The following is a 26,248-nucleotide window of genomic DNA, read 5'->3' on the forward strand; positions in this document are numbered from 1 at the left end:
CTTGCTAATTTATGTCTTTTAGAGAATCTAGTTGACTAACATTTGAAATTAGACAAAAATGGCATCTTGAAATTTCTTCAAGTCCAATCAATAAATGCCAATAATTAACTTTCAAAACTACACCAATATTGCAATTATTCAACTCATTGATTATAAAGTCATGTATTCCAACAATCCTGCAGAAGTTAAGTTTTCTTAATTTCAATTTTGTTACATGTAGTTGCGTTTGATCTTCGTCTTCACTCCGTTTTATTCATATTAATTTCTTTAATCTTCAGATAATTTTACAGTAAGAATATTATTAATTATTTTGTGGTAATGAAAATTACATTTTATCCCATTTTCTTAAAGTATTTAATTATAATTATAACTAGAAGTAAAGTCGCAAAAAAAATCATCCAGAATAAGACAACTTTTTCGGTATCTTTTTTGCAATATTTTATTTTTATTAACGGAAATGTTTCACGGAGGCTTAGTGAATACCATTTTAAAACTTGTGACATTGTTTTTTATAATATTATTAATTAATGTTGAGTGATGAGAAATGAAGCTCTGAGTCTCCTCTTAAATGGAGTGTCGGTGTTTGTATGACACCTGTAGGACACGTATCCATGAAGTGTCTAATTCAAAAAGTATTTATTAGATTTCTGACAATTCTAGTACGGTTCTAACATAATTTAAAAAAATAAAAATACATCAATTTTCTCAAAATTCAAACTTTATTGTATAAATCGTTATTATGATTATAAAAATAAGAAACAAATCATTGTGAACCAGTCATGAAAAAACATTTTTCTGCTCTAAAAAATAATTTGGAATATACTTGTGCACATAAATCTTTATTATCAATTTATATAATTTATAATTATATAATATATAGATCCGTGTCCCCGTGTCTTACATTTTAAAGATTTTACGTATTTCCATATCCGTATCATATCTGTGTCGTATAAGTGTTAGTGTTTGTGCTACATAGGTCAGGAGAGTCACTTCTTCTCTTATTGAAGAGGATTTTATTTATAAAGGAAAGAAAGAAACTAAAAAAGGAAGGACTGAATTAAGAAATAACGAGCAAAATGATAACTGGGACGATAAGTAGAAAAATAAATTTATTTAGTTAATTGCATAATTATAATCCACTTAATTACATTTTAAAATTATGTTAATCAAAGTTTTTAATAGTCATCTATAATGATATAATGAATATAAAAAATGTCAGGCTCAAAGTCCCAACTATTAATAATAATTAAATTATTTTTTTCAAAAATTATTTAGTTAGTTACTCATATTTTTTTAAAGAACAATGTCTATTTTATCAATTTCTCAACATAATTAATTCTTTCTGTTTTTTCTTTGTTTTGTGATTGTTTTCTTTAATCTGTCTTGTATTTTAGGGTTTAAATGATGTTACAGGTGATAAAGCTTCTCAGTTAAAAGCTGAATGATAAAAATGTTTTATTTTCTTTTAAATATTTATTTTAATTTTATGTAAATATTTAAAATCTTATCAAGAGACTTTTTTTTTTTTTACAATACGTTGAGATTGGATATACAACATTTACTACTTCCACCATATCTCTTTTCCTAATTCTTTAGTATTTTATATTCTTCATTCTACGTCAAAAAAACATTTATTTTTTATAATAAAAATAAATTCAAATCTCTATGCATTGAATATATTAAGTGAGTATTTGAACATATCTTGATGTACTGTATCATTACTCTTTTATCAATTCTCAAGCTTCTACTTCAAACTTTATCTTATTTATATAAATTTTGTCTCTAAGATATCTTCTACCACTATAATGAAATAACAAAAAAAAAAACCCTTTAAACTAGGATTAAGAAACTCGTAGTTGTAGTAAGAAATATAGTGCAATGTATAGTTTTGACATGCATGCACGTAATTAGCAACAACAAAAATTAAGCTATAATTAGTAAGAAAATTTAGATTATGTTCCTATAGTTTAGTTTCTTGGTCAAATACACTCTTATTCCATATAGTTTGCTATGTTGTCTCTGATCAACATCATTCAACTTTGGGAATACTGAAAACATCTTATGTTTTTGGAACCATAACAAATACCCTTTGAGTACTGAATTATAGTGATTTCAACATCCTTAAAGTGTTGATCATTTTCGATGCCCTGATGATGCCATTAGAACAGAAACAGCGACAATGAACATAAGCAACATGCTCCCAAGTAGTGCATATGTTCTTTTTGATGATTTGCGATACTCCCCAAACAAAACAATGCCCCAGAAGGTACTCACCAGTGGAAGTGCCTACCAAAACACCATGTATCTTTAGTTTCTATGAATTGGTTGTTTGAAGAACAAAGCACTCTTGTCAAGTGTTTGGTTTCAGTTGAAATGTGCTGGTGGCAGTTCAAAATGTAAAATTGAAAATTTGATCAAACTATAATGAGTTTTGGCTCAATTTTTTTTTGGAACTTGAAAAGAGAGTTGCTTATGGAAACTCAATTTGTAAAATGCAGTTAAGTTTGGAAATTTGAATCTAAAGATGCAGTAGTTTATGAAGATGAATGAAAGGTAAAAACTGACCTGAACAGCATCTGCTGCTGCATATCCTGCAGCCTGACCTCCCATAAATTGGAGGCCATTGCCGAAGCCACAAAGGAGACCAGCCAAGAAAGCCCAGCCTCTTCCATTCCAGTCTCTCAAATAAGCCTTCAGTGATGACTTTGGTAAATTTAAGACAGGGTGGTAAAGGAAGGTGATGTTAAGAATGATGGCAATAACAAAGCAAGAGACTGAAAAGTAAAAGAAGGCAGTGTAAACACTCAGATGGTGAACCCCTTCCTTCAGAGTGTGCCATTGGTCATTTGTTGCCAAATTGAATGCTGGAGAGAAGAGAGAGAAGCAAACTCCAGCAAAGAATGTTATAGCCAATCCAATGAAACTGTTCTTCCCTAATACCTGCAAAAAGTTTTACCACAACACCATTATCATGTACATCATTCTTCATCACCAATCACACCAACAAATCCTTTTAAATTTGTGCAGTATACTTTATTATTGGTACATTTTAGACATCTTAGCATTTCTCCATTCTTCATTGTGCAATATGCAACATAAATGCAAAAGGGTATGTGAAAATTGGATTTGATTTGACTCTTCCAATGTGAATAAGTATAAAGTAGTAATCTCAGTTGCTATGCATGTATACTTAATCTGTACCTTTCATTTTCTCATTCATGATCATATTTGCTTATTTTATCCTATAAAGTGAGCTACTCACTTTAGTGAAGATAAATCTGTGAAAACTGTAATGCATAAATTCCCTGAAGCATAGTACCACTTGCCTTGATGGATCTTTTTTTCTCAAGTTCTAAAAGAAAAGCTGCAGTTCCTGCTTTGGCTTTGTGTACAGCAGCAGCACTTCCATCCTCTAGATCCTTCGAATCAACTATATATATGTAACAAAGGAGACGAAAAATTCCAGCATTTATCAAATACAGCATTTCCATTTGGCTAAGCTAGCTAAAGATGGCTATAGTTACCTTCACTTGTTTCTATCGAAGTGGTCATAGTAGTGGTCCTGAGAAGAACAAAATTTGGTGGTGAAATCTTAGCTATAGATTCAAAAAGAAAGCTCAGTAAAAATCATTACCCAAAACAAAATCAGCAGTAATCAAGAAACTATGATAACCATTCAAACCAGAATTCAAAACCAAGTTAAATGCTTCTGCTCCAAACTTTGTTCCATGTCTTAAAATTGATTGAGCTAATTGTGAAGGAGTTACACCTTCTAATCTAATATCTGCATTGATCAAATTATCACCTAAACCTAATGTCCATGACAAAATACACCAGCAGAGGTCAATTTCATTAACAAACATAAGCCAAGAAACATTTTCTCTCATACGTTTAGGAGGGTGGAGCAGGAAAATTTGGCGGGAGTACCAACAATGGTCAACTGTCATATCCCAAATTAGATTGTCAACAAACAAACACATACTTAGCTGCATCTTTGTAATCAGTTGAAAAACCATTGAGCTTGGCCTTGTTATCAGCAGTGTTAGATGAATGAACAGCAGAACCTAGACATACAGCTATCAAAAAGCAAGCAACTCCTGGGAAAAGAATCTCAGCTTTGTTGATCTTGTCATCCAGAAAGTAATTCAAGGTTGTGCCTGTTACAACCACAACAGAAATAGTGCAATGACGCTAAGTATTAGTCCTTAGCAAGCTATAAACCAGAAAGATATTGAAACTTCTCTATGAGTATGTTAGGATCCATTGCAAGGTCACAGGAGTTGAGTCCAGTAATGGTTAACTTTTTTGCTGTGTTTCTTCCAATGTTCTTATCAGAGTAAGCAACACAGCACCAGAATCTAAGAGGGTCATCTTTGGTGGTATACCTATAACAACAGTTATGCTTGATGTGATCACTTCTACAACTGATAAGCCAACAAAAGCCCAAGCATATTGTGTTGACAGATTTCCAACACTGAGTACCACTCCACCCCCCATGGCAAACAGAACTGAAGGCCAGTTTTCCTGCATCAAATATCATATTAGGTTGGTCACATAGTTCGATTTGATTGAATATTTGATAACTGGGAAATGCCTTCCCTTTTCTTTGATTGAACCATAGTAATAATTATTCATAACAATTTGTGACAGGATAGTAATATAAAAGTGTTTATACTATAAAGAACTAATTTACAATAACTCATATGTCATATACACTTATCATAAAACTAAACCATACATCATAGATAAGAATGTAAAATCCATACACTGTCAGCAGCTTTGAATAACTTTTTCAACACAAAACTAATTGAAACCTGACATGAGGCAAAGTAAGTTGGTGTACAAAATGTTTGTCTTCTTCTCCCTAGAGAAAGAAGAGAGAAGAGAAGCACCTGATGGAGCTGAGACAAGAAGTTGGGGGCAGTGTTGCCAATCTCTCCAAAGGTGAAAGCAATGATAACAGCAGCCATGAGGTTGGTGAGTGTGTAATCAAGGTAGGTGTGCTGAGGAAGACGACCTCTCCTCTCCAGCATAGTCATCACAGCAGGCCATGTCCCCAAGAACAACAGGGACACCAGCATGCACACTATGGCACCCCCCTTGCTCTCCACCAAATACATTGAAATCAACTCCAAATCAATCAATCAATGAAACTCCAAAACTCACTTCACAACACAACACACAACACAACACAAGATGCTACGCTAGCTGATGCTCTCATATTCATACACCACTCCAAGTCAACCACACCACAGGGCACGAATCTTCAAAGCCAGGTCACATTCTCAATAGTTATATAAATTTACTCAAAATATTATTAAGTACTCCATTACGTGCTTCATTATAACCAAGTATCCCAATATGATTACAACAGGCTCAAAATCCCACATCGCTATCTATAATATTTAGATAATTGATAGATCTATAAATACCTAATACCTCAGCTAATTGAATTTTATTTCGCCCGGTTGAAAATTTCTCATTTGTCTTTGTTGCAACTTGTAGTAAAGACTTCAAAAGTAGTACAGTCAAAGTAATTTATTTTAGTTTATTCCTATCTTTATAAAGAAAGAACAAAACTGTCACGCATTTATTAATATTTATATGAATTAAATTACAATAAAGTGTAATCAAAATCTTTAAATTTCCTAGATTCTTGTGACAGTGCATCCTGTAACCTCTGTGCCTGACAACACACCGACTAAAATCTAGCATTTTTTTTATCATATATGCAATAAAAAATGTCTACAAACTAACATTTTTTTTATCATATATGCAAAATTAGAATTAAAAAATGTCTACAGATTAATTTTAATTTCTAAAATTATTTTATTCTTTTCTAAAATGTCTACAAATTATTCTTTTCTAAAAAATTCTTTAAAAACTGAGGTTGTCAAAGTTTGTTTGAGTTGAAAAATATCCAAAACTTTAAATAAAATAAATTTAATTAATTTAATTTGCATCATCACTTCATGAATATCCATACTTTCTGATTTGTTAAGAGCACAAATTTATAACTATAACATTCTTTTTATGACTGGTTATTTTCAAACACTATGGTATCTCTTTAAGTGAGGATTTCTCCACATTTATATTATTAATATTTTGCTACAAGAGAAAATCAAATACAATTCTCATCAATATACATAGAACTTTCATGAGAATTTTTAATCAATGTACCAACAAAATTGATATATATTAATAGTATATAAAATCTTTGGGACTTCTTTTTAATTAGTTTTTGTTTTATCTTTCAAAGTGAATTAGGTGTTATGAAAGTGAATATAAGACTAATTCACGTAGTGATGTAAGAGGATAAGAGAAAATGACCAAAAGTAGTGTCATGCATTGAAATTTTTGAATTGTTTTATGTTTATACTTAGCTAAGTCTAACAAGATTTAGAGAGTTTTTTTTTCTTTACTGCTTAAAATAAGAGCAACTAGGAAAAACGTGTGACTAATAAACTCTTTCTTAATTTGTCTATTCTGTTGGATTTGATAAGAATATTATTATTACTTTTCATTTTTTGATATTATTATTATTATTTGAAAAGACATTGTATTTTATTATATATATATATATATAAAGCTTAATACATTAATAATTAATTTTTTTTAATTTATTTTTTTAATGTTAGTTGCTTGACTATTACTTGATGGATTTTTCATATGATTTAACGTCTGAAAGCAAATTGGTCGCTAGATATAAATATATCAATATAAGTTAATGATTTAATTTTAATCGTAAAATTTTTATAAATCAGTGATTAAATTTGATTTTCGTCACTATTTTTTATACTTAGCGATCAAAATTAAATTAGTCACAAAATATAAATATATATTTACAAATTAACAACCAATTTGATTTTGATTGCTAAATCTCTACAAATCACGGAACGAATTTGGTTGGTTTCTATTACTAATTTACATTGATTTACTGAATTTCAATGGATCGCTAAATACAAACACATTACTACAAATATATTAATAATAATAATAATAATAATAATAATAAAGTATTATTATTATTTTTATAATAATAATTAATATTATTATTATCACAAATATTATTGTTAATATTAATAATAACATTAATAATAATAATAACAATAATATTAATAATAGTAATTCTGAAATAGTCACTAAAAATTATTTAATTTTAATTATTAAATTTAACTTCATTACCAACTGAATTCTCATTAATTTTAGTTACTGAATTGGTTTTCTAACATTTAGGTGACCAAACACTCTATGATCAAAATAACAACTAATTTGTAACTGATTTTTACTAAGTGGTGTATGACTAAAGTTTTTGCTATCACTTATTTTTTTTTATATTTTGGTTGTAAATTAGTTTAACGATCAATTTTAGTGATTGTTAAAAGACAATTTTTCTAGTAATATATGCATAATTTTTTTTAATATATTTGAAAAAATCACGTAAGATTTGTTGATGTTTAAAATGATATTTTGATTTTGTATACTATATAATTATTAGAAAACTATTATGCTAGTACATGTTAAGATATTCATTTCTTTAAAAAATTCAATATATTTATAATTTATTAAAAGTACATTATAAACGGCTCCTCTTCTCTTAGGTAATTTTTTTTTAGTCACCAAACTTGTTTAAGAAACTAATAATTGTAATTTACTAAGAAACTAGTTTTATTTTTTTTATTTAGCTAATAATGTTTAAGAGGAGAAACGACTTGCTTACTACGTCTATTTTATCAATTGCAATTTATTTTTCAAAATGATTATGCTGATCACATGTATGTATACTAGAAATATAATGGGGCCAAAATAATGTCCATAAGAAACAAACAATTTTGAAATTATTATCGATGTAAGATTTCAACTTTTACATATTATCTATAAAAATATATAAAAGTTTATCTTCTCACATTTCTCCCCTCAATTTTTTTATTTTTTATAATAACTTCTTAGTTTCTTCTTTCTATAATTTTGTCCATTCTAACATTCAATATCGTGATACACGTTCTTATTGCAGGTGACATTAATTGTCCGGTAACAAAAATCAAGTGGTTAAGTCACAATTGACTAATGCACTTAAGTTATTACACTTTTAAGTATAAAACTTGTTCCTGACTATTAATTATAGTTTTTGACTTAGTGATAAGTGTTTAATCCAATAACTTCGGTTAAAGGATATGTGGACTTGCACATTGTGTCAAACAAGATGCACGATACGGATGTTTAATCATGCAACTTCCTTCAATTGAAGAATGTAACTGGAGCATGTAGGAAGAAGTATATGAATATGGTGAATCCATTTGGGGATGTTGTTGAACAAAATGAGTTCTTAATGTTTAAAATAATAAAATTGAGTATTACGAAAGAGTGAACTTTAAGCCTAACTCAACCCCATAAAACCAGCTCATGAAGTTGAGGTCTGCACCCATTTATATATTATGAAATGTCCTTATCTCTAGTCGATGTGGGATCTCCAACATTGAGATTAATAAATGGTATGTTAGAAGTGGACAAGCTAAGAAAATTAGGATTATAGTACAACAACTTGTGGATGACCTTAAATTGACGAAAGTGTCTTTTTAAATTGAAACATGATTAAATGTTAATATATGATGAAACTTTATAAGTCAAATTTTGAATAATAATAATAAAAGGAAGAAAAAAAGAGTTCTATGTCCTGAGGCATCACAATTACAAATAATGCTTCAATATTTAAGTTAGTAAAACTGTAACGAAAGCGAATATGAACTAAAATGGAGTTATTATATAGAAAGATGTTTTTATAAAAACTCTTAATTTTAGAATTAAAAATATAAATAAATTACCCTCTTACTTATTATGATTAATATTATATTCAAGATATTATATTTTAAATATATATATTGAATACGATTCCAAGTCCTTATCTAATCCTAGATAGTTTTCAATGCTTATCCTTGCAGAGCACCTCCTTATCATCATAAACTTTGCCTCCTTCATTCAAAATTTGCAAGGTTCTTCCATTGTTAAACTTCTTGATAAAAAAATCTTATCATAATTCATTTTTTATATTTCTTATTTCTTCCTATTAGGGTGAATTATAACTCAATGTTGTTGTTCTAATGGTACACTTGAAAGATAACATAATCAATAAAATTAAAATCTAAAGAGGCTAATATATGATATGATAACAAGTTTCATTATTAAAAAATCATTAAATAAAAATAAATTTTAAGAATAAAAATAAATTAATTATTATATTAATTAAATTAGATATTATTTTAGAAACTAAAAAAATTATTGATATCTAAATATTTAAAAACTATTTATTAATAATGATAGAAACTAATCTAGATACCAATAATTTTTTTAGTCTATCTAATTTAATCAAATATAATCAATTAATTATTTTTTTTTAAATTATTTTTTTATTTAAAAAAAAATTAATATTGTTTTCTTCAAAAACTCAAAGAGAACCAACTGTGTAAATTAACTCAGTGATTAAAAGAAAAAAAAAATTCCCCGTAGTAATATTATACCGATTTTTTAACTAAAGCAATTCATTATTTTGAAAAAATCTCATGATTTTGACAATATTCAATTATTAATCCATTTTAGATGAGTTTGAAAATTTTCAGAAAAGAAAATTCCAAAAATAATGTATATAATTATTAAATATATTAATAATCATTAAAAATTCAATCACTCTTAACAAAATCGTCATGTAATAAGAAAATATTGGAATATAAAAAAAAAGTTAATACAAACCTCACTATTAATTAACCGTTACCATTAAGAATATTTTTTTAAAAAAAATTAGGCTTTTTCAAACATGTGCTCCATACGTAATTGCAGTGATTGCAACCTTTATTGTTCATTATGAAAGGTCTTTTTCAAGGAAGAATTCGAATATTTTGGAAGTTTTATGGAAAACTGGTGGAATAATTAATGGGTGGTATTTAAAATTTATATTTTAACATATTTTTAAATTTTAGAATTTTTGTTGAAAAATAATAACTATTATGTTTTTTATGGCCAATAACTATTATATATGTTATATTGAACTAAAATCTTTATGTTTTTTTTACTAAACACGTCTTATAACTATTTAGAAAAGCACAAATTCTTAGGGACATTTTCACATAGTGATATAAGTTATTTCTAAGTTTAAAGAATTAAAGGAGGTTGCGTGATGAAATTTGTTCGTAATATATATAAACAAGTAATTTTAGTTTTTAAACATTTTTCAGGAGGTAATACAAAAATGGATATAGATAAATGGACACGTATAAAAGAGATAAAACACCAAAATGATTAAAATTAATATCAACAAAATAATTCAAAATATTACATCAATCCTCTTACTAGAGAATGTTTAACAATGCACAATGTAAAAGATTTGATGGTTGCATAAAAGTAGTATATATTATCTTCCCTTTAAATCCTCTCCCATAAAAGGGGTCATTCCATTTAATTTCAACTTTAATACTTGTTCTTTATATATTTCTTCAAAATTGTAATTTCTACTACTAAAACATTTATTTTCAAGAAACAACAAAATAAAATCAGTAGTATAATCTAAAATAAAGACAATGCATGATAAAATAAACCAAATAATGTAATTATGTATGCAAGTGAATTAAACTAAATTTCATATATTGACATGATGCTCAAGCAAAAATGTTGTGGATTGAGTGAGGAAGGTTCAATAACCTCTCTCCTATTTTAAATAGTGAAGGTTGATCAAGTTATAATTGTTTATTCAAGCGACCTTAAAGTGAAGTTAATGCATCCAATTAATTGTGCAAGTATGTAATTGTTTGATGTTGTAATATTTGAGATTCTTAAGCTTGTTTTTGGGTAATTATACGAAAAGTTATTGAATGGATGTATGTATTTCTGAATTGAATTATTTGAGGTCACATTCCTAAGGTAATATGTTGAGCTATCTAAAGTTTGTAAGAACCCATTATTGAAAGGAGATATCCTTATTTTTCTAATGGTATAAATAAAGTAGATTAAGACATCAAGTGGCGAGAAGTTGCAAAAGAGTTCTTGCATCAGTGTTACATATGTTTGATTGCTCAGTTACTAGTGAATTTACTTTGACTTATAAAGTTGAGGTCCGAGTACAAATCAAAAGTGCTTAGAATGAGTGAAATCTTAGTCTCTAATGGTAGTGAGATATAACTAATACAAGTTCTATGGATGACTTACGTTTTGTTATTCTATATTAATTGGAATTGAGATTTTTAGACTAATTTAATTTTGAAATGAATAAGATGGATTTGGATTAACAGGGATGTATATTTTCTTTATAAAAGCTTAGTAAATTTGATGGATATATTATAACTAAATTTTATATATATATATATATATATATAAAAGAATAATGAAATTTTTGGTGTATATATTTTGAAGATAGTATGAGGTGTTACATTTTACCTATTTTATATTTAAAAAATGTCTCCTTCCGTAATATATTTTTTAGTTGTGTATTTATTGTATTAATTATTTTAAAAAATAGTAAATATTAATAATTAAATATTTTCTCTTTATTGTTAGAACTGAATAAAAGATATAGTTACTTGAAAAAATGGGGGATGATTTATTTAAAAGTATTAAGAATGATTTTAAAACAACAATACACAATATTAACAAATTTAATGTAAAAAATTAAATCAATCATTTTTATAAAAATATGTGAATTAAATAAGAGAGTTTTATATGTTAGGACAGAAGGAAGGTGTTATTTTATATTGATACCAATTTTCTTTATAGAAATATATTTCTCTAAGAATAATATTTAAGATACTTTTTAGTTAATTGAAAATTAATATTTTTAATTCATGTATCAACGTTGATAACTTTCCTTCTTATTAGCATAAAAAAGTTCTTAATTAAGATTCATTCATGCATATGTGTTAAAAGAATGTTACTTAACATTGATATGTAGTATGAAAAGAATCTTAATTAACATTGATTATACATAAGATGTTTCAAAATTCAGATTCGATGGAATCTAATAGATCCGATTCAAAGAAAGTATCTCTCGAATTTCCCACCATAGCTGGTTACTTTTAGGATTTGACGAAAAGAAAAGGCACAAAACAGTGTATTTTTCTTCATCCAATCAAAAGCAAAACAATGATGAATCATTAAATGTTATTAAAATGTGCAATAATTGACTTTAGGACCAAAGAGTTGGAATCATCCTGTGCCAAGATTCCAGTTCACGATATCAATGAAGTGTTCTAACAGTTCAAAATTCTCATCATTTTGGTAGATATTTTTTCATTGGTATGTCACAAAGAACCATTACCATTCACACAATCACACCCTCTCTTCTCTTTTTCTTTCTTGTTTACAGTGTCCGTACAATTCTTGGTTAAAGTACTTCCAAAAATGCAGATTGGCAGAGGTGGAGTCTTCTCACCCATGAATAGATTTTTGAGATTATGAAACCATTTAGTGCTTCAAAGTTTCAAACATTTCTCAATCATTTGGCCCACTATTGGTTTTTTTGTGTGGCTAGAAGCAACTGGGTGAATTTGTATTCACTGTTTGAGCTTTATTTAATGCATGATTGGGTACCACAGAGGCTGTTATCTTTTGACTTCTCTTTTTCTGACTACCTCTTCTTTCTGATCCATGGATTCCAAGGTAGTTGGTTGCTTTCCCCCATTCAATGTGCATCTCCATGCTTGACTTTCTGAAGATTCTTCGTCTTTTACTTCTCTTGTTACATTTGGGTGCTTCATGGTTAACTCAAAACTGAATTTTTACTCGTTTATATAGTTACCCCTTTCTTCATATCAGTGGAGAGGATCAGCTGACTTGTTAAGGTTTCAATGACTTATCATGGATGCCCTGATTATCAGTCTCTATTTTGAGTTTTTTTCTTAAGCAATCCTATTTGAAACACTGTCATCTGTCAACAATAAATGTAGACAAGACACTCATTTAAGGATTCAAACCTTATTCACCAAATTGTTGGAACTTGTCCCTTCTGCTAGATTTACCCCCTGCCGATCTAAGACCTGATGGTTGTGTTTGTGTGCACAATTTATCACTCCTGTTCAAATTGAGTTTTTCATCATCAAAAAGTAACTTTTAAGCCGTGTTTATGCAGTTCTGCACAATTTTCTTACAGTCTCAAAGAGATTCACCTCCTCCTTTATCAACTTGCATGGATTTCTAACCCCTTTTTGTGTGGATGAACTTTTTGCTTCTGGCATGCTAGTAATAGCTCATTCCAACTTGTACTTTTCTGAAGTGTGACTAATTCATGCTGCTTTCAGGAGTTTTCTGGTATTTGCTCCTTGGTTCCCTCATTATCTGAGAGCAGTTTGTGCACTACTGGATTGAAAATGTATTTGGTGGAGAGCAAAGGAGGTGCCATAGGATGCATGTTCTTGGCTCTTTTCTTCTTGGGAACATGGCCTGCCCTTTTGACCATGTTAGAGAGGCGTGGTCGTCTTCCTCAGCATACCTACCTTGATTACTCAATCACCAATTTCTTTGCTGCTTTACTCATTGCCTTTACATTTGGTGAGATAGGCAAGGGTAAACCTGATGAGCCAAATTTCTTAGCTCAACTTGCTCAGGTATATATGAAGCCTATTTTCATTGTATTTTTGCTGTTGTTATCATCATAGAATAAAGGGTAGATTGCGTTTTGGTCTTAGACCTATGCAACTATACTTTGAAAATGATAATTTTAGTCCTTTTCATTCATTTTAGAATAAGAAAAAACTTTGATTCAAGCTATTTCCAAGTAGTACCTATCACTAATCAGAACTGAAGTTTATTCTCTCAGTAGTACGAGATAATATTTAATGGGATATTCTATAGTTTTCTTAATGTGAAATTTTGATTTTTACAAAAATTTAATTATACATTTGGTTTTTCAATATTCTAATATTAAACAATTCTAGTCCACTACTAATGTTTTTTTCAATTCCAACCGCAAAATGCTGATCAAATTATAATAACAAACTCCTTCCTTCACTGCTTGTACCAGGTTTTCCACAATCCTTCTTTCTAATTTTGATAAATACACTAATCCTTTTCAAAAGTGAAGAGAGCATGTACATGTAGGAACGATCACAAAAAACTAGGGAAGGTTGGAGTATTTAGCTTAATATTCCAATCATTTAAAAGAAAAGTTGTTAGGTGACAATGAAGTATCTCGATTTCTGCTATATAATCAATGTAATGGATTTTTTCTTGTCAGTTGTAAAATTTAAAGATTTCCCACCTAAACATTAGTTCAGAATCTTCTAACAATTTCTTCATTTAAATTTAAACTCTAGTAACATCTACCATGTCTAATTATAATAATCTACAGCTAAAATATATGTTTTTGACTTATTTATTTGGCTTACCATTAAGTTATTACATGCAGGATAATTGGCCCTCAGTTCTTTTTGCAATGGGGGGTGGTGTGGTCCTTAGCCTTGGGAATCTATCCTCACAATATGCATTTGCTTTTGTTGGGCTATCGGTTACTGAAGTGATCACGGCAAGCATAACTGTTGTTATAGGTAATTCAATCTCACAACCACTCCATGATAATTCAATAACTATAACAACAACAAATGGGGTTGGTTATTATCAAAGACATGATATCAAAATCATTTAAAGTTTATCCTAGCGAGAGTTTGTTAAACACTCGCTATCAGACCATTATCGGATCATACATAAATGTATAATCTCGTGCACGAGTTGGAGAGTCTCGACATTATAGTGGGGTGTGTTGGAGATTCCATATCACTAGAAATACTTATAAAATTGAGTTGGACTTAAAATTAACTTCTTAATATATAGAAATCAGATTATGCCAATAAGTTTACAAACATAACTAAATGTTCAAGAAAAAATACACTCCATGAGGTGTGCATAGGTTATCTAATAATAATTTCTGACTTCTGTGATGATTTTCAGCTTGTTCCATTACTGAATTATAGCACTATCTTTGTTCCAATTGTAACAGGCACAACCGTGAATTACTTTTTGGATGACAAAATCAACAAAGCTGAGATCCTTTTCCCAGGAGTTGGTTGCTTTTTGATTGCAGTTTTTCTAGGTTCTGCCGTTCATTCATCCAATGCTTCTGATAATAAAGCAAAGCTCAACAATTACTCAAATGATTATAAAGAAGCAGCCATGTATGTGTTGTTTGCTACTGATAATGTAGTTTATATTGAGAGATGAATAGTAGTTAAATTTACTGTTAATGCACCTTACTGATTCTCTATTATTATTATTATTCTTATTATTTTGTCAACTTGCTTTTAGTCCTGTATGTTTGTTTTAATCCTATTTTTTCTAGGGAGGGGGTGTGTTTTTCCTTGTTTTGAGCCCCTTATGGATTCCAGTCTTATACCTTGCAACTAGATCCTAACTCACATTATGTCAATGATGTATATTTTGATGTTGTCTTCTTTTGCCATCTAAATTTATCTGTGTTGCTAATTCTATCTGCAACCTTTTTTTTGCCAGCAGCTCTTCAAAGGAAAGAGATTTAGGTAAGAAGCTCTAATATGGTTCAATATGTGAGAAGGGAATTGTTATGTTTGAAAACATGTCAACTTATTCTACCTTTTCAACATATATTATTGCAGTGAAATCAAAAGATCTGGAGAGGGGAAGTAGTTCTGCAGACAATGTTGAAGCAGGAACTGCAGTTTTCCTCATAGAGCTTGAGGAAAGAAGAGCAATTAAGGCATGTAACTATACTTTTTAATATGTTTAATGTGGTATGGGATAATGACTTAGTCATGCATTCTACTAATCAACCTTGCATGCCACATACACTTGTCAGAAACCAAATCCTTGGCCTAATATCTCACCTAAATTCTACTTCAGGTGTTTGGGAAAAGCACTTTGATTGGATTGTCTCTAACTTTCTCTGCTGGACTTTGCTTCTCTATGTTCTCACCAGCATTCAACTTGGCAACAAATGATCAGTGGCATACCTTGGAAAAAGGGATTCCCCATTTGACAGTTTACACTGCCTTCTTCTATTTTTCAATCTCTTGTTTTGTTATTGCCATAATTCTAAACATCACCTTCCTCTACCACCCTGTCCTAAACCTACCCAAGTCATCATTGAAGGCTTATTTGGCAGACTCTGATGGCAGAATGTGGGCCTTGTTGGCTGGTCTCCTTTGTGGGTTTGGGAATGGTCTCCAATTTATGGGGGGTCAAGCTGCAGGATATGCAGCAGCAGATGCTGTTCAGGTTAGTCTTGTTACTTCTTTAAAAAAAAATGAATTTAATTGAAATGCAGTGACATTGTAAAAGTTGTTTGCATTGTCATTGAATCATATATTGTAGTGTATGATAAAATTAACCAAACATCAAATGACCTTAAAACAATGTAGCACTTTGTTTGTTATAAATACAAGTTTAACAACTGAAAATGAAAGTAAAAACCAGCCAAAAACCACCAAATGTAATAAATTATTGAATCATTTCATCATCTGAACAATGTGTGTTGATCAAACAGGCACTTCCACTTGTAAGCACTTTCTGGGGTGTTGTTCTATTTGGAGAGTACAGAAGATCATCAAGAAGAACATATGCACTGCTAGGAAGCATGTTGTTTATGTTTATTGTGGCTGTTGGTGTGCTGATGGCATCATCAGGGCACAGAAGCAGTTCTCACACTGCCAAGGAATAATTGGCAGCACATAAGTTAGTAAAATAGTGCCTAGTCCAAAGGGAGAAGCATTCTCTTTGTTCATTGGTGTGAATAAGAGAAGGGAAAAAGGGTATTATAAGAAAAGGGTGTAGAAGAAGAAATAAAGCAGGAACATAGTTGTAATATTGTTATTGAAATATATTTATCTTTGTTTTTGCAGAATTTTTGTGAATATTTCAACTTTCAAACTGCAATTTGTACCATGAAATATATATTGTTGTTCTGGTTGTATTTTATTGTTTATTTATTGCCTTATTACATGCTTTCAAAATACTAGTCACTACAATATTCAAAGATAAAAAATATTAAACAGAGCATCTATATTGGTCCAATTGAAAAAAGTCTCAATTTATCAGACAAAAATGAACAAATCTTGAGAAATAAGACGGAAAAACATTGTATCCAAAATGAATTTCTAACACAACATATTATCTACATTCTCATTGTCCATTGTTGAAGAGAAGTAGAAGACTGGTTTTGTAATTATTTTCCAGTTAACATGACATACTCACATCATTCTTGTATACTTACTATTCATTTTCTCTTTGTTTTTCAAAGCAAATTCGAATATGCCAGGAGGCAAGTTATGATGAAGAGAGCACATGATTATAAAATACAAGAAAATCACGAAATAAAAACCAATTTTAGAGACAAAAAATAATTAGTTGCTATAGTGACTAAATTTTTGTAGAGACTAATTTTTATTTTTATTTTAAATTAGTTTCTATTATTGTTAAATAATTTTCAAATTGGTATCTAATTAGCTACCACGGTTTTAACTACCAATTATTTAGATTCTAAATTTGGGAGCAAAAACCTTGGAAGCTAATTAGATACAAATTTAGAAACAATTTAACAATAATAGAAGCTAATTTAGAAACCAAAAGTTTTTTTAGTTTCTAAGTTGATCTCTAATTTAGTCACTATAACAACTAATTATTTTAGTCTCTAAAATTAGTTGTTAATTATTTTAGTCTCTAAAATTAGTTTTTATTTCATGATTTTTCTTGTTGAGGTAGTGTTGCAATTGGTGAGGGATTATGGCACAAAAGAATAAGAGAATTTATGATGAACTAAATAACCTATTACTATTTAGATTAAATAGGACTCCTATTATTTCTAGTGTTACCTCTATTAAGCTTAACACTAACTGAATTTAAGTTTGGATATATTAACATTTAATTCGATTAAAAAAATGGATTGAGCTGAGTTGTGTTGGATTTTTGTATTTATTTTCTTAGATTTAATCCAACCCAATTTAAATTGGATTATTTTTAATTTAACTAACTCAACATCTGAAAGTAAAAACGATTTAATTTTACTTGTTAATCAAATTTAACTTGGTATTTTTTTTTTGTTCTATTTAATTTGGTTTGGTCAAGACAATCTAAACTCAGATAGTTTTCTCACAAATTGGGAGAGAAGAAATTATTGTCTAACATAAAAAAAAGATATTATTTTTCTTATCCTTATATTTATCACTGGAGAAGGGAAATTGTGAAGTTAAAAACCAAATAAGCAAATGGAGATATTGTTTGGTGAACTTAATAAATATTGTACATTTTTTATTGAGTTAGTTATAATGTCTTTGAGTACTTTTCACTCACATGTAACCAACGTCTTGTACCACTGATGAGGGGATGTCTACAGTTGTTGCTGGGAGATATGTACTAAGGAATCATAACAACATTTGTACTTGCTTAAGTGTGAATATTTGAGATCTTCTTTGATATTTATTCTAGTTTTTTTAACTTTTATGATTTTTGTCTTGGTGTTATTTGATATTAATATCGTACTAGTTCTTTTATTATTTTTAAATTTAATTTGTTATTAGGTAGAGATGGTAGTGTGGGATTGACTATGTCGATCGATCCGCAGTCTGTTATTAAAAAGTGAGACTGACTCACTAATCTAACTTGTTGATCTGTTTAGGTCGACTCTGCATATCTTGCAGTCCGTGGGAGCCACAATGGGTATGGTGGATTGACCCACATAAATAAAAAAAAATTATTTTATTTTTTCTGCAAAAAAAAATCATACCCCACTTACTCATTATTATAGTGTCACCTTCATTTTATTTTATTTAGAATAAATAAATTTAATGTACTAAAACATGTAACGTTTTATTTTAACCATCTAATGAGTTAATATTAAGAGTGGCGTTAGATTTAGTTTTAAGTAAAGTCTAATATTTAAAATTTTATAATAAAAAAATAATATAAAAAAGAAATTTCAATAAAATACTCTTTAAAAAATTATTCATCTTTATTAAAATATTTATAGAAAAACTTTGTTTTGATAAGATACTTTAATACATTTATATATATAGGGAAAATAAATGTAAGATAAAACTTTAATTACTTTTACCCATATTAGTAATTTGAGAATATAATTGCACCAATGTTTTTATGTGATTATATAAGTATGTTGTGATAATTATTTTATTTACAAGAGGTTGCAAATAGAAAAAAAAGAAAGTCTCTTTTTAATTTGTAAAATATAATTAACTACTATTTTCTTTTCCTATTTTATCATTCATGTTTTTCTTTCTTATTTTCTTTAAAGTTTCCACATCTAATTATTCTTGCTTTTTATGAACTCCTTCCAAGAGTAAACATAGAACACCCTAACTTGATGCTTGATTTGCATGCAAGGATTTTGAGGTGTGGAGAGAGTTGATTTTGATTCTTGAAGTGTTAAATGAATAGATTTTATCTCTGTGAGGTGATTCCTTTAACCTAATGGTTTTAGTGTAATAAAATTGGCTTGTTTTTTTGTTTGGGTTTTAGGCTAAGATAGTTTGTATAAGAATAACAAGAGAAGAGATGGTGAGCTTTATGTCTTTGGTATTGCGGTTGGTGTTGAGAGAATAAAACTCATTATCTTTGCTAACAATTACATTTATAATACTTACAGTAATTGATTCTTAAATGCTTTTATGAGCATTTATTTAAAAATATTAATTCAACAATTAAAACAGAAGAATAAAATATCATGTGCACTTATGTGCATTTATGTGCAATTACAAAAACACAATATCTAACACTCTCCTTGGTTTTTGAATTGCAAACTCCAATCTTCTTTCTTAAGCATTCAAATTTGCTAATTGGAAGTGGCTTGGTAAACAAATCTGCAATTTTTTTTTCTCTTTTCATCCTCACTTTGCTTAATCTCCATTCAACACCTTTGAATTTGACATAAAGTGCAAATTCAGAAAGACTTTTGTCAAAGCCTAAACTGAGAAGATAATCATCTTATACCATGCTCTGAGAGCCTATTTTAAGCCCTAAAGAACTTCAGACAGCCTACAAACTTTGTATTTTTTTCCTTCCACAATGAAACCTTTAGGTTGCTCAACATAAATTTCCTCTTCAAGAAATCCATTTAGGAGTGCTGACTTGACATCCATTTGATGTACCTCTCTATCTTGAGGTATGTCAACAAGCTCTCAAGTTTTGTTCTTCTCAATCATATACAACTCCTCCTCCATTGCTTTTTTCCACTTTGGGTCATTGATAACTTCTGTCAGGTTCACATACTGCAAGGTTACATCTCTGATATATGTCAGAGAGTAATCGAGTGCCTTTAATTGGTGGATCATCTTTCATTTCAGATTTTTGCATCGTGAGAAGCCCTTGACCAAGTTTCTTGTGCCATAACTCAACAGTATTTTTCTTTGTTGAAAATATTGTTTGCTCCTCTTGAAATAGATCTAATGAGAAACTTTTGCCTCTCATTTTTACCTTGAACCCATCTTGTCTTATAGCATCATTGATCAAACAAACAGTGGTTATCTTCAAAAAAAACACCTTGAAGCCTTTTTGTAGCAACTGACCAACACTCAATATAACACATCAGTAATAGCTTTAGTGCCTGAATGTGTTGCTACAACAATGGTTCATATTCCTTTTACTGGAATGTGACCCCATGACCCCATGGCCTATCTTGACCTTTGAAACTTTTGAAGGCATCAACTCCTTGAAAAGTTCTTTGTCATAAGTCATATGATTTGTGCATCCACTGTCAAATAGCCAAGATGCACTTGAAATATTGTTGGAGAAACCAGTAGCAACGAAAATTTCATCCTCCTCCTCATTTGCAATTTGAGCATCTACGTCTTGTTGCTGACTTTGGTTTCTACAAATGACTGCCTCATGCCTAAGTTGATTGCACTTGCTGCACTTAGCATCAATTCTTCTCCAACATTTGAATGTTGGATGGCCTTTCTTTCCACAGTGTTAGCAAGGTTGATAGGTTTTCTTTTTATACCTGTTGTAATGATTTCCTGTTAAGGCTCTTTCTACTAGTCTATCTTGTCTCATGACTCTTCTTTGTTCTTGTGCTTGTAAAGCATTTAAGAGTTCTGCAAGAGAAATCTTTGATAAGTCCTGTATGTTTTGCATGATTGTTATGGTGGCTCCAAACCTCTTTGAAACTGTTACAAACATTCTTTTTTCACAATTCTTGAATCATTTAACATAGATTCGATTAGTCTATCAGAGTATTTTTTTTACGGATTCTGATATTTCATTCTAATATACGCTAAATATTCAATAAATAAATTAGTCAAATAATTCAATTAGTCAAAAGATTAACACATAAACTATTTGGATTAGTTAAGTCATGATTTAATGATCATGCTGATCCGCTGACGTTTCACAAAATATAATAGATTTTTTAGCTAATTCATTATAATCTTAATAAAAAATTAAAAATTATCCAATTTATTCTATCCATTCAGTTTTTCACCCGTTAACTAGTTTAGAATTAAACTATGTAAATTTCATCGTTTTTCACAATTTATTAACTATTTCTTAAAAAATATATTATCATGATGTAAATCACGTTTTTAATATTATTTTTTCTATTTCATGACCATTTTATTACCGATTAAATCCTTAGTTAACTTAAAAATTATATTATCTAAATAACATTTTTTATTAAACTTATTTTTTCCATTACTTTAACAACATATTTAAGTTGTGTGATGCATCCACGAAATTAGTTTAATGTCTTTGTCACACGTCTATATCATCATATAGAAGAAAACTTCAAATTTTAAGAATTAAGAATTTCTTGTTGATTTGATATATTGAATAGTTTGACACTGTTCATGATTTTTATATTATTGTTTTCGGTTAATTTTAATAAACAAATTACACACAGTACAATAAAAAAGAGTATATTGCTTTTGGTTCCAATAAAAAATCAAGAATTCATTTGCACATTTGATAAAAGAAAATATATTATTCTTTAATCATTCTTAAGAAAGTGTCGTTATTTTGTATGAGAGATTAGACGTGTTATCAAATATCTATCTTCTTGATTAGTAAATTAATTATGATTTGTTTATTATTGAATCAGTATCAAATATATGGGTTTTTCACATAAATTGATTATGGTTAAAAGACTATTGATTTCCTGAAATGAAGAAATATGGTTTATGTTATAATTCGAGTTTAGATATAATTATTGAGTTAGTTAAAGATAATTAGGGGAGACCTTGGTAAAAATATAGAAAATTATAAGTATATAAGTGAGTATGAGAATTGAGGGAGTACTTTGTATAAAATTGATATGTATTTATAGATTTTTTTTTGGGTTTGAATTGTGGTGCTCAAAAAATATGTAAAATAAATAAGAGATATTTATAAATATATCATTCAATCCATTATTGCTATATAAATATCTAAGTTATATGATTGCATATGATTTGATTGGATTATATCCAATTTTATTACAATACACTTGATTTGATTAGATTTTTATATTATTATGCATATCTTCATGCATTTCGGATATAAGTAGGTAGATAGGTCCTCCTTTTTTTTTAGCAAGGATTCAAGTGACATCATTTCACACTTGAGATTTTTAAAGATGCAATTATAACTGACTCAATGACTTTGATACCAATTTTGGTTTCTATTTCATGATTTTCTTGTAGTGTAAAATCTAACTCAACCCCATAAAGCTCATGAGGTGAGGTTTGCACCCACTTATATACAATGAAATGTCTTAATCTCTAGTCGATGTGGAATCTCCAACCGAATGTTTGTTTAAATTCGATTTGTATGATTTGATTGAATGTTTAATGCTTGATATGTGAGGAATCATCATTCATTCCTTTAGAACTTGAATTATGTTCGGAAAAACATTCATTTTCTTAAATCTTTCAAATCAACCAAGCATGTCAATGTTTAGGAACGAAATTGAGTAATTGGCTTAAATTGTTCCATCTTAATGTAGAAACAGACTAATTATAAGTTAAGAAATTGATTATAATAGTCTGTTGTTCTAGAAAACCATGATTAAGGGATCAACTTGGTTTGGCCATAAAGAACAATGAACTTAAAAAACAAGCATTTGTAAGTAACAACATCAAAATATACTTACAAAGTGATTCAATCCCAACACTTGTTCTAAATAGATTAACTTCTTCTTTTTACATCAAATTTTAATCTCGCTATTTATATTGTCTATAATCTATCTATCAAATATCACCTATAAAAATAAAAAATCATTATATCTTTACTTTACTTTGAAAGATATTACTATCTTGATTATTTGTATTTCATGTTGATAACTAATCACTTTTATCCATTGTACTATCTTTTACTTAGTCTATCGGAGAAAACTCTGATAAATCAATCACACCAATAATATTTGTTAATATCTTTTCTAATGTTGACTTGAAAAGCTTTTGACCAGTATTAGTTAAAAATAATAATTCTAATGTTAGTTGGAAAAAAAATTCAACAAACATTGATAGAAAAATCGACAAAAAAAAATACTCCAACCAATGACAGTGCAAAAATAATCATAATCAATGTTAGTTTAAATAATTATAATTGACATTAAATAAAAATAATCTTAATCAACGTCAAAAGAAAAATTAACAAAATCTTGATAAATTTGAAGTAAAAAACAACACTAATCAGGATCAAACAAAAAACAATATTATTATTTCTAAATTATTAACAATTATTTAATATTTAAGTATTTTTTTATTTAGTAGTAATTAAAATAATTTTTTTAAAAAAAATAAATTGTCTTATTCCAAATAAAATAATTGAAGAATGAAATAATTTGAAATAGTTAAAATGTTCTCTCTAAACTTAAAATTAAGGTCAATGATAGAAAGAAAAGAAAAGGAAAAAAAATTAAGAAAAATAGATAAAAAGTATAGGTAAATAAATAAAAATTGATTTAGAAAATACATAAAATAAAAAAGGAGTAAATAAAAATAGATCAAATGTATAATACAAATAAAATTAGATTTCTTTATTCCCTCATATTTCTATTATCAAGTATATAAAAAAAAATATTTTCTTGGTACCTTCTCCTCCAACCTATTTTTCTTCTAATGAATAAGGAGTAAAAAACCTTTATCTATTCAAATTAAACATAAAATATATCTTAGAACAGCAAAGAATATTTTTATCCAAGTGAGAACCCTAGAATTTCACATAGTACTTAGTTGCCTATATTTAGTAAGAGAAAATCAAAGAAAAAAAAAATATTTAGGTAACAGGAAATAGTATGATTGATTTATTACAAAGTGGACTTTAAGCTTAACTCAACCCCATAAAACTAGCTCATGAGATGAAGTTTGCACCCACTTATATACAATGAAATGTCCTAATCTTTAGTCGATATGGGATCTCCAATATACCCCTCACGTCGAGAGTGACAGTTCGTGCGTGGGATAACATATTATGGATGGTCCGATAACGACCCGATAGCGGGTGGCCTGATAAGCCTAACAAACACTCGTTAGGATAGACTCGAAATGACTCTGATACCATATTACAAAATGGACTTTAAGCCTAACTCAACCCCATAAATCTGGCTTATGGAGTGAGGTTTGCACTCACTTATATACAATGAAATGTCATAGTCTGTAGTCGATGTGCAATCTCCAACATAATTAAATTCAAAAAACTATTTTTTTATTTTATTTTTTAACTTGACCAAACATTAATGATCATGAATATTACTTATAAAAGAAAGACTTAAACACCATTTTTAACTCAAAAATCTTATAACAATAATTATATGTAAGTATTTGTTTTCTAATATATTATTTTATAAACTCGTTTTTATTCCATAGTAAAACTGAAACTTGAAATCTAACCTTAAAAATGGTTAGGTTTTCATCTTTATACACACAAACACACACAGAAGATGAAGCATGTACTTGGCCTATACCCTAAATGAAGATTTTTTTTGCAGAGAGAAAGACAAAAAGTTAGTTCCAGAAAATAAAAAAATAAAATTCTATTTTATTTTATTTATCTTCTATATTTATTTTATCTGACACCACCACATGGAGTTGTTGCTATAACAAAACAAGGGAGCATCCAACTTCTTTAATAGTATAAATTAAAAATGGCAAAGAACAGTGAAACCTAGCAAACAAATATGTATAAATGGTAAAGTACAAATACTCGTATAAAAGACTTCAATTGCCATACATGTCTTTATTCTGAAATTCTCATATTATTTTCACTTTGCCTTCTGTTATTAAACATTTCTATCAAAAAACAGAAAACAATGTGTTTTTGTCTATCTTATATATATAGTTCTTTTTATAACTAATGTGATGGGAAAAGACACAAAATAAAAATTCAAATAAATGTACATTTTTTCTTTGTTGTTCTCAAATTACTCATATTACATACTTTTTGTTTTGAGTTTGTTTGTGCAGGCACTTGTAGAAAAAATAAAAATAATTTTTTTCATAAATTGAACTAGAGGAACTACATGTGTTTAAATAAGTTTTGGTTTTGTAAGAGAAATTATGAAGAAAAGATATCCAAATCAAATATTCTATAATTTATAAAAATAATCTCATAAATTTATTTCATATTTTTTATTCTTAAAAACTGTATGGGAAAATTGGTCTAATCTTTAGATAATTTTTACAAATGAACTAATTTATAAGTTAATCATAGTTTTTAAAGAAACTTACTCCACATCTTTTATATATTTTTTAAAATGTTTATATATAAACTCCTCTTATGGTCCAAAAACAATGTATCATTAATGTAATTTCTTTGATATTTTCAATGACTAAATTTGAATATAATTAATATTTTTTTATATAGATCTATGACTAAATAAAAATGTTTAAATTAGTAACAAACACCAGACATTAGTCCAATCAAACACAACACAATCACATGTAGCAATAAAATACTGAATCCCCACAAATCAAACACAGATGTTCTTTGAAGATGTCACTTTTCCTTGTCACACTTGAAAGTATTTTAACACAAAAGATTTCTTCATTTTTCACTTTCTCTGTACTTTCTTCAACCGTATACTGAAAAGTGGGTGTAATGATAACAATGGACATTTTTCCAAACTGAAACGCTTATGTACAGAAACACAGCACAAGTTTTGTGGCATTGCATCATGTGTCATTAAATGCAGACAAGAGAAGCATTTGAACAGAAATTGGGGTAGATGGAAGTTATTTCACTATACAATAATAGTAATAATTATCACTATTGACACAACATTGTTCTTTGATATTGAGTTGGCAGACTAAGGTGGAGAAGT

At 28.6% G+C, this 26,248-nt stretch overlaps 3 protein-coding genes across 12 annotated transcripts; 1 reads left to right on the forward strand and 2 right to left on the reverse strand.

Moving 5' to 3' along the window:
- Positions 1-1,907: 1,907 nt before the first annotated feature.
- On the reverse strand, positions 1,908-5,400 carry LOC137806377 (ureide permease 1-like). The gene is made up of 7 exons (XM_068606444.1): positions 4,893-5,400; positions 4,386-4,524; positions 3,983-4,157; positions 3,525-3,562; positions 3,327-3,430; positions 2,566-2,940; positions 1,908-2,286 (listed from the first exon to the last, which is right to left on the reverse strand). Exons 1-7 carry the CDS (start codon positions 5,118-5,120, stop codon positions 2,134-2,136), a joined length of 1,212 nt encoding a protein of 403 aa, XP_068462545.1. The 5' UTR covers positions 5,121-5,400; the 3' UTR covers positions 1,908-2,133.
- A 6,593-nt stretch (positions 5,401-11,993) lies between these two features.
- Positions 11,994-16,915, forward strand: LOC137806378 (probable ureide permease A3). 10 transcript variants are annotated; one of them, XM_068606451.1, is made up of 8 exons: positions 11,994-12,276; positions 13,278-13,583; positions 14,384-14,522; positions 14,972-15,146; positions 15,481-15,506; positions 15,603-15,703; positions 15,847-16,221; positions 16,490-16,915. In XM_068606451.1, exons 2-8 carry the CDS (start codon positions 13,347-13,349, stop codon positions 16,661-16,663), a joined length of 1,227 nt encoding a protein of 408 aa, XP_068462552.1. In that variant the 5' UTR covers positions 11,994-12,276; positions 13,278-13,346; the 3' UTR covers positions 16,664-16,915. The 10 variants fall into 10 exon arrangements, with proteins under 10 accessions (XP_068462552.1, XP_068462551.1, XP_068462555.1 ...); XM_068606450.1 differs by having other exon boundaries at positions 12,169-12,397; XM_068606454.1 differs by having other exon boundaries at positions 12,169-12,397; positions 15,484-15,506.
- A 3,278-nt stretch (positions 16,916-20,193) lies between these two features.
- On the reverse strand, positions 20,194-21,132 carry LOC137839001 (uncharacterized). The gene is made up of 3 exons (XM_068648131.1): positions 20,954-21,132; positions 20,617-20,860; positions 20,194-20,514 (listed from the first exon to the last, which is right to left on the reverse strand). Exons 1-3 carry the CDS (start codon positions 21,130-21,132, stop codon positions 20,194-20,196), a joined length of 744 nt encoding a protein of 247 aa, XP_068504232.1.
- Positions 21,133-26,248: the final 5,116 nt, after the last annotated feature.

This window comes from Phaseolus vulgaris, chromosome 3 (assembly GCF_000499845.2).
Source record: "Phaseolus vulgaris cultivar G19833 chromosome 3, P. vulgaris v2.0, whole genome shotgun sequence".
Lineage (NCBI taxonomy): Eukaryota > Viridiplantae > Streptophyta > Magnoliopsida > Fabales > Fabaceae > Phaseolus > Phaseolus vulgaris.

What these genes read in the sequence shown, in the direction of transcription:
- LOC137806377 (XM_068606444.1), bottom strand. Translation starts at nt 5,120, where the DNA reads ATGTATTTGGTGGAGAGCAAGGGGGGTGCCATAGTGTGCATGCTGGTG. An exon ending in AAGCATAACTGTTGTTATAG is followed by an intron (nt 4,158 to 4,385) that starts GTATACCACCAA and finishes TGGTTGTAACAG; the next exon opens with GCACAACCTTGAATTACTTT. An exon ending in CAGCAGCAGATGCTGTTCAG is followed by an intron (nt 2,287 to 2,565) that starts GTCAGTTTTTAC and finishes GTGTTTTGGTAG; the next exon opens with GCACTTCCACTGGTGAGTAC.
- LOC137806378 (XM_068606445.1), top strand. An exon ending in TCTTAGCTCAACTTGCTCAG is followed by an intron (nt 13,584 to 14,383) that starts GTATATATGAAG and finishes TATTACATGCAG; the next exon opens with GATAATTGGCCCTCAGTTCT. An exon ending in AGGAAAGAAGAGCAATTAAG is followed by an intron (nt 15,704 to 15,846) that starts GCATGTAACTAT and finishes ATTCTACTTCAG; the next exon opens with GTGTTTGGGAAAAGCACTTT.
- LOC137839001 (XM_068648131.1), bottom strand. Translation starts at nt 21,132, where the DNA reads ATGTTTGTAACAGTTTCAAAGAGGTTTGGAGCCACCATAACAATCATG. An exon ending in ACAGGAAATCATTACAACAG is followed by an intron (nt 20,861 to 20,953) that starts GTATAAAAAGAA and finishes TGCTAAGTGCAG; the next exon opens with CAAGTGCAATCAACTTAGGC. An exon ending in AGGTCAAGATAGGCCATGGG is followed by an intron (nt 20,515 to 20,616) that starts GTCATGGGGTCA and finishes AGTGTTGGTCAG; the next exon opens with TTGCTACAAAAAGGCTTCAA.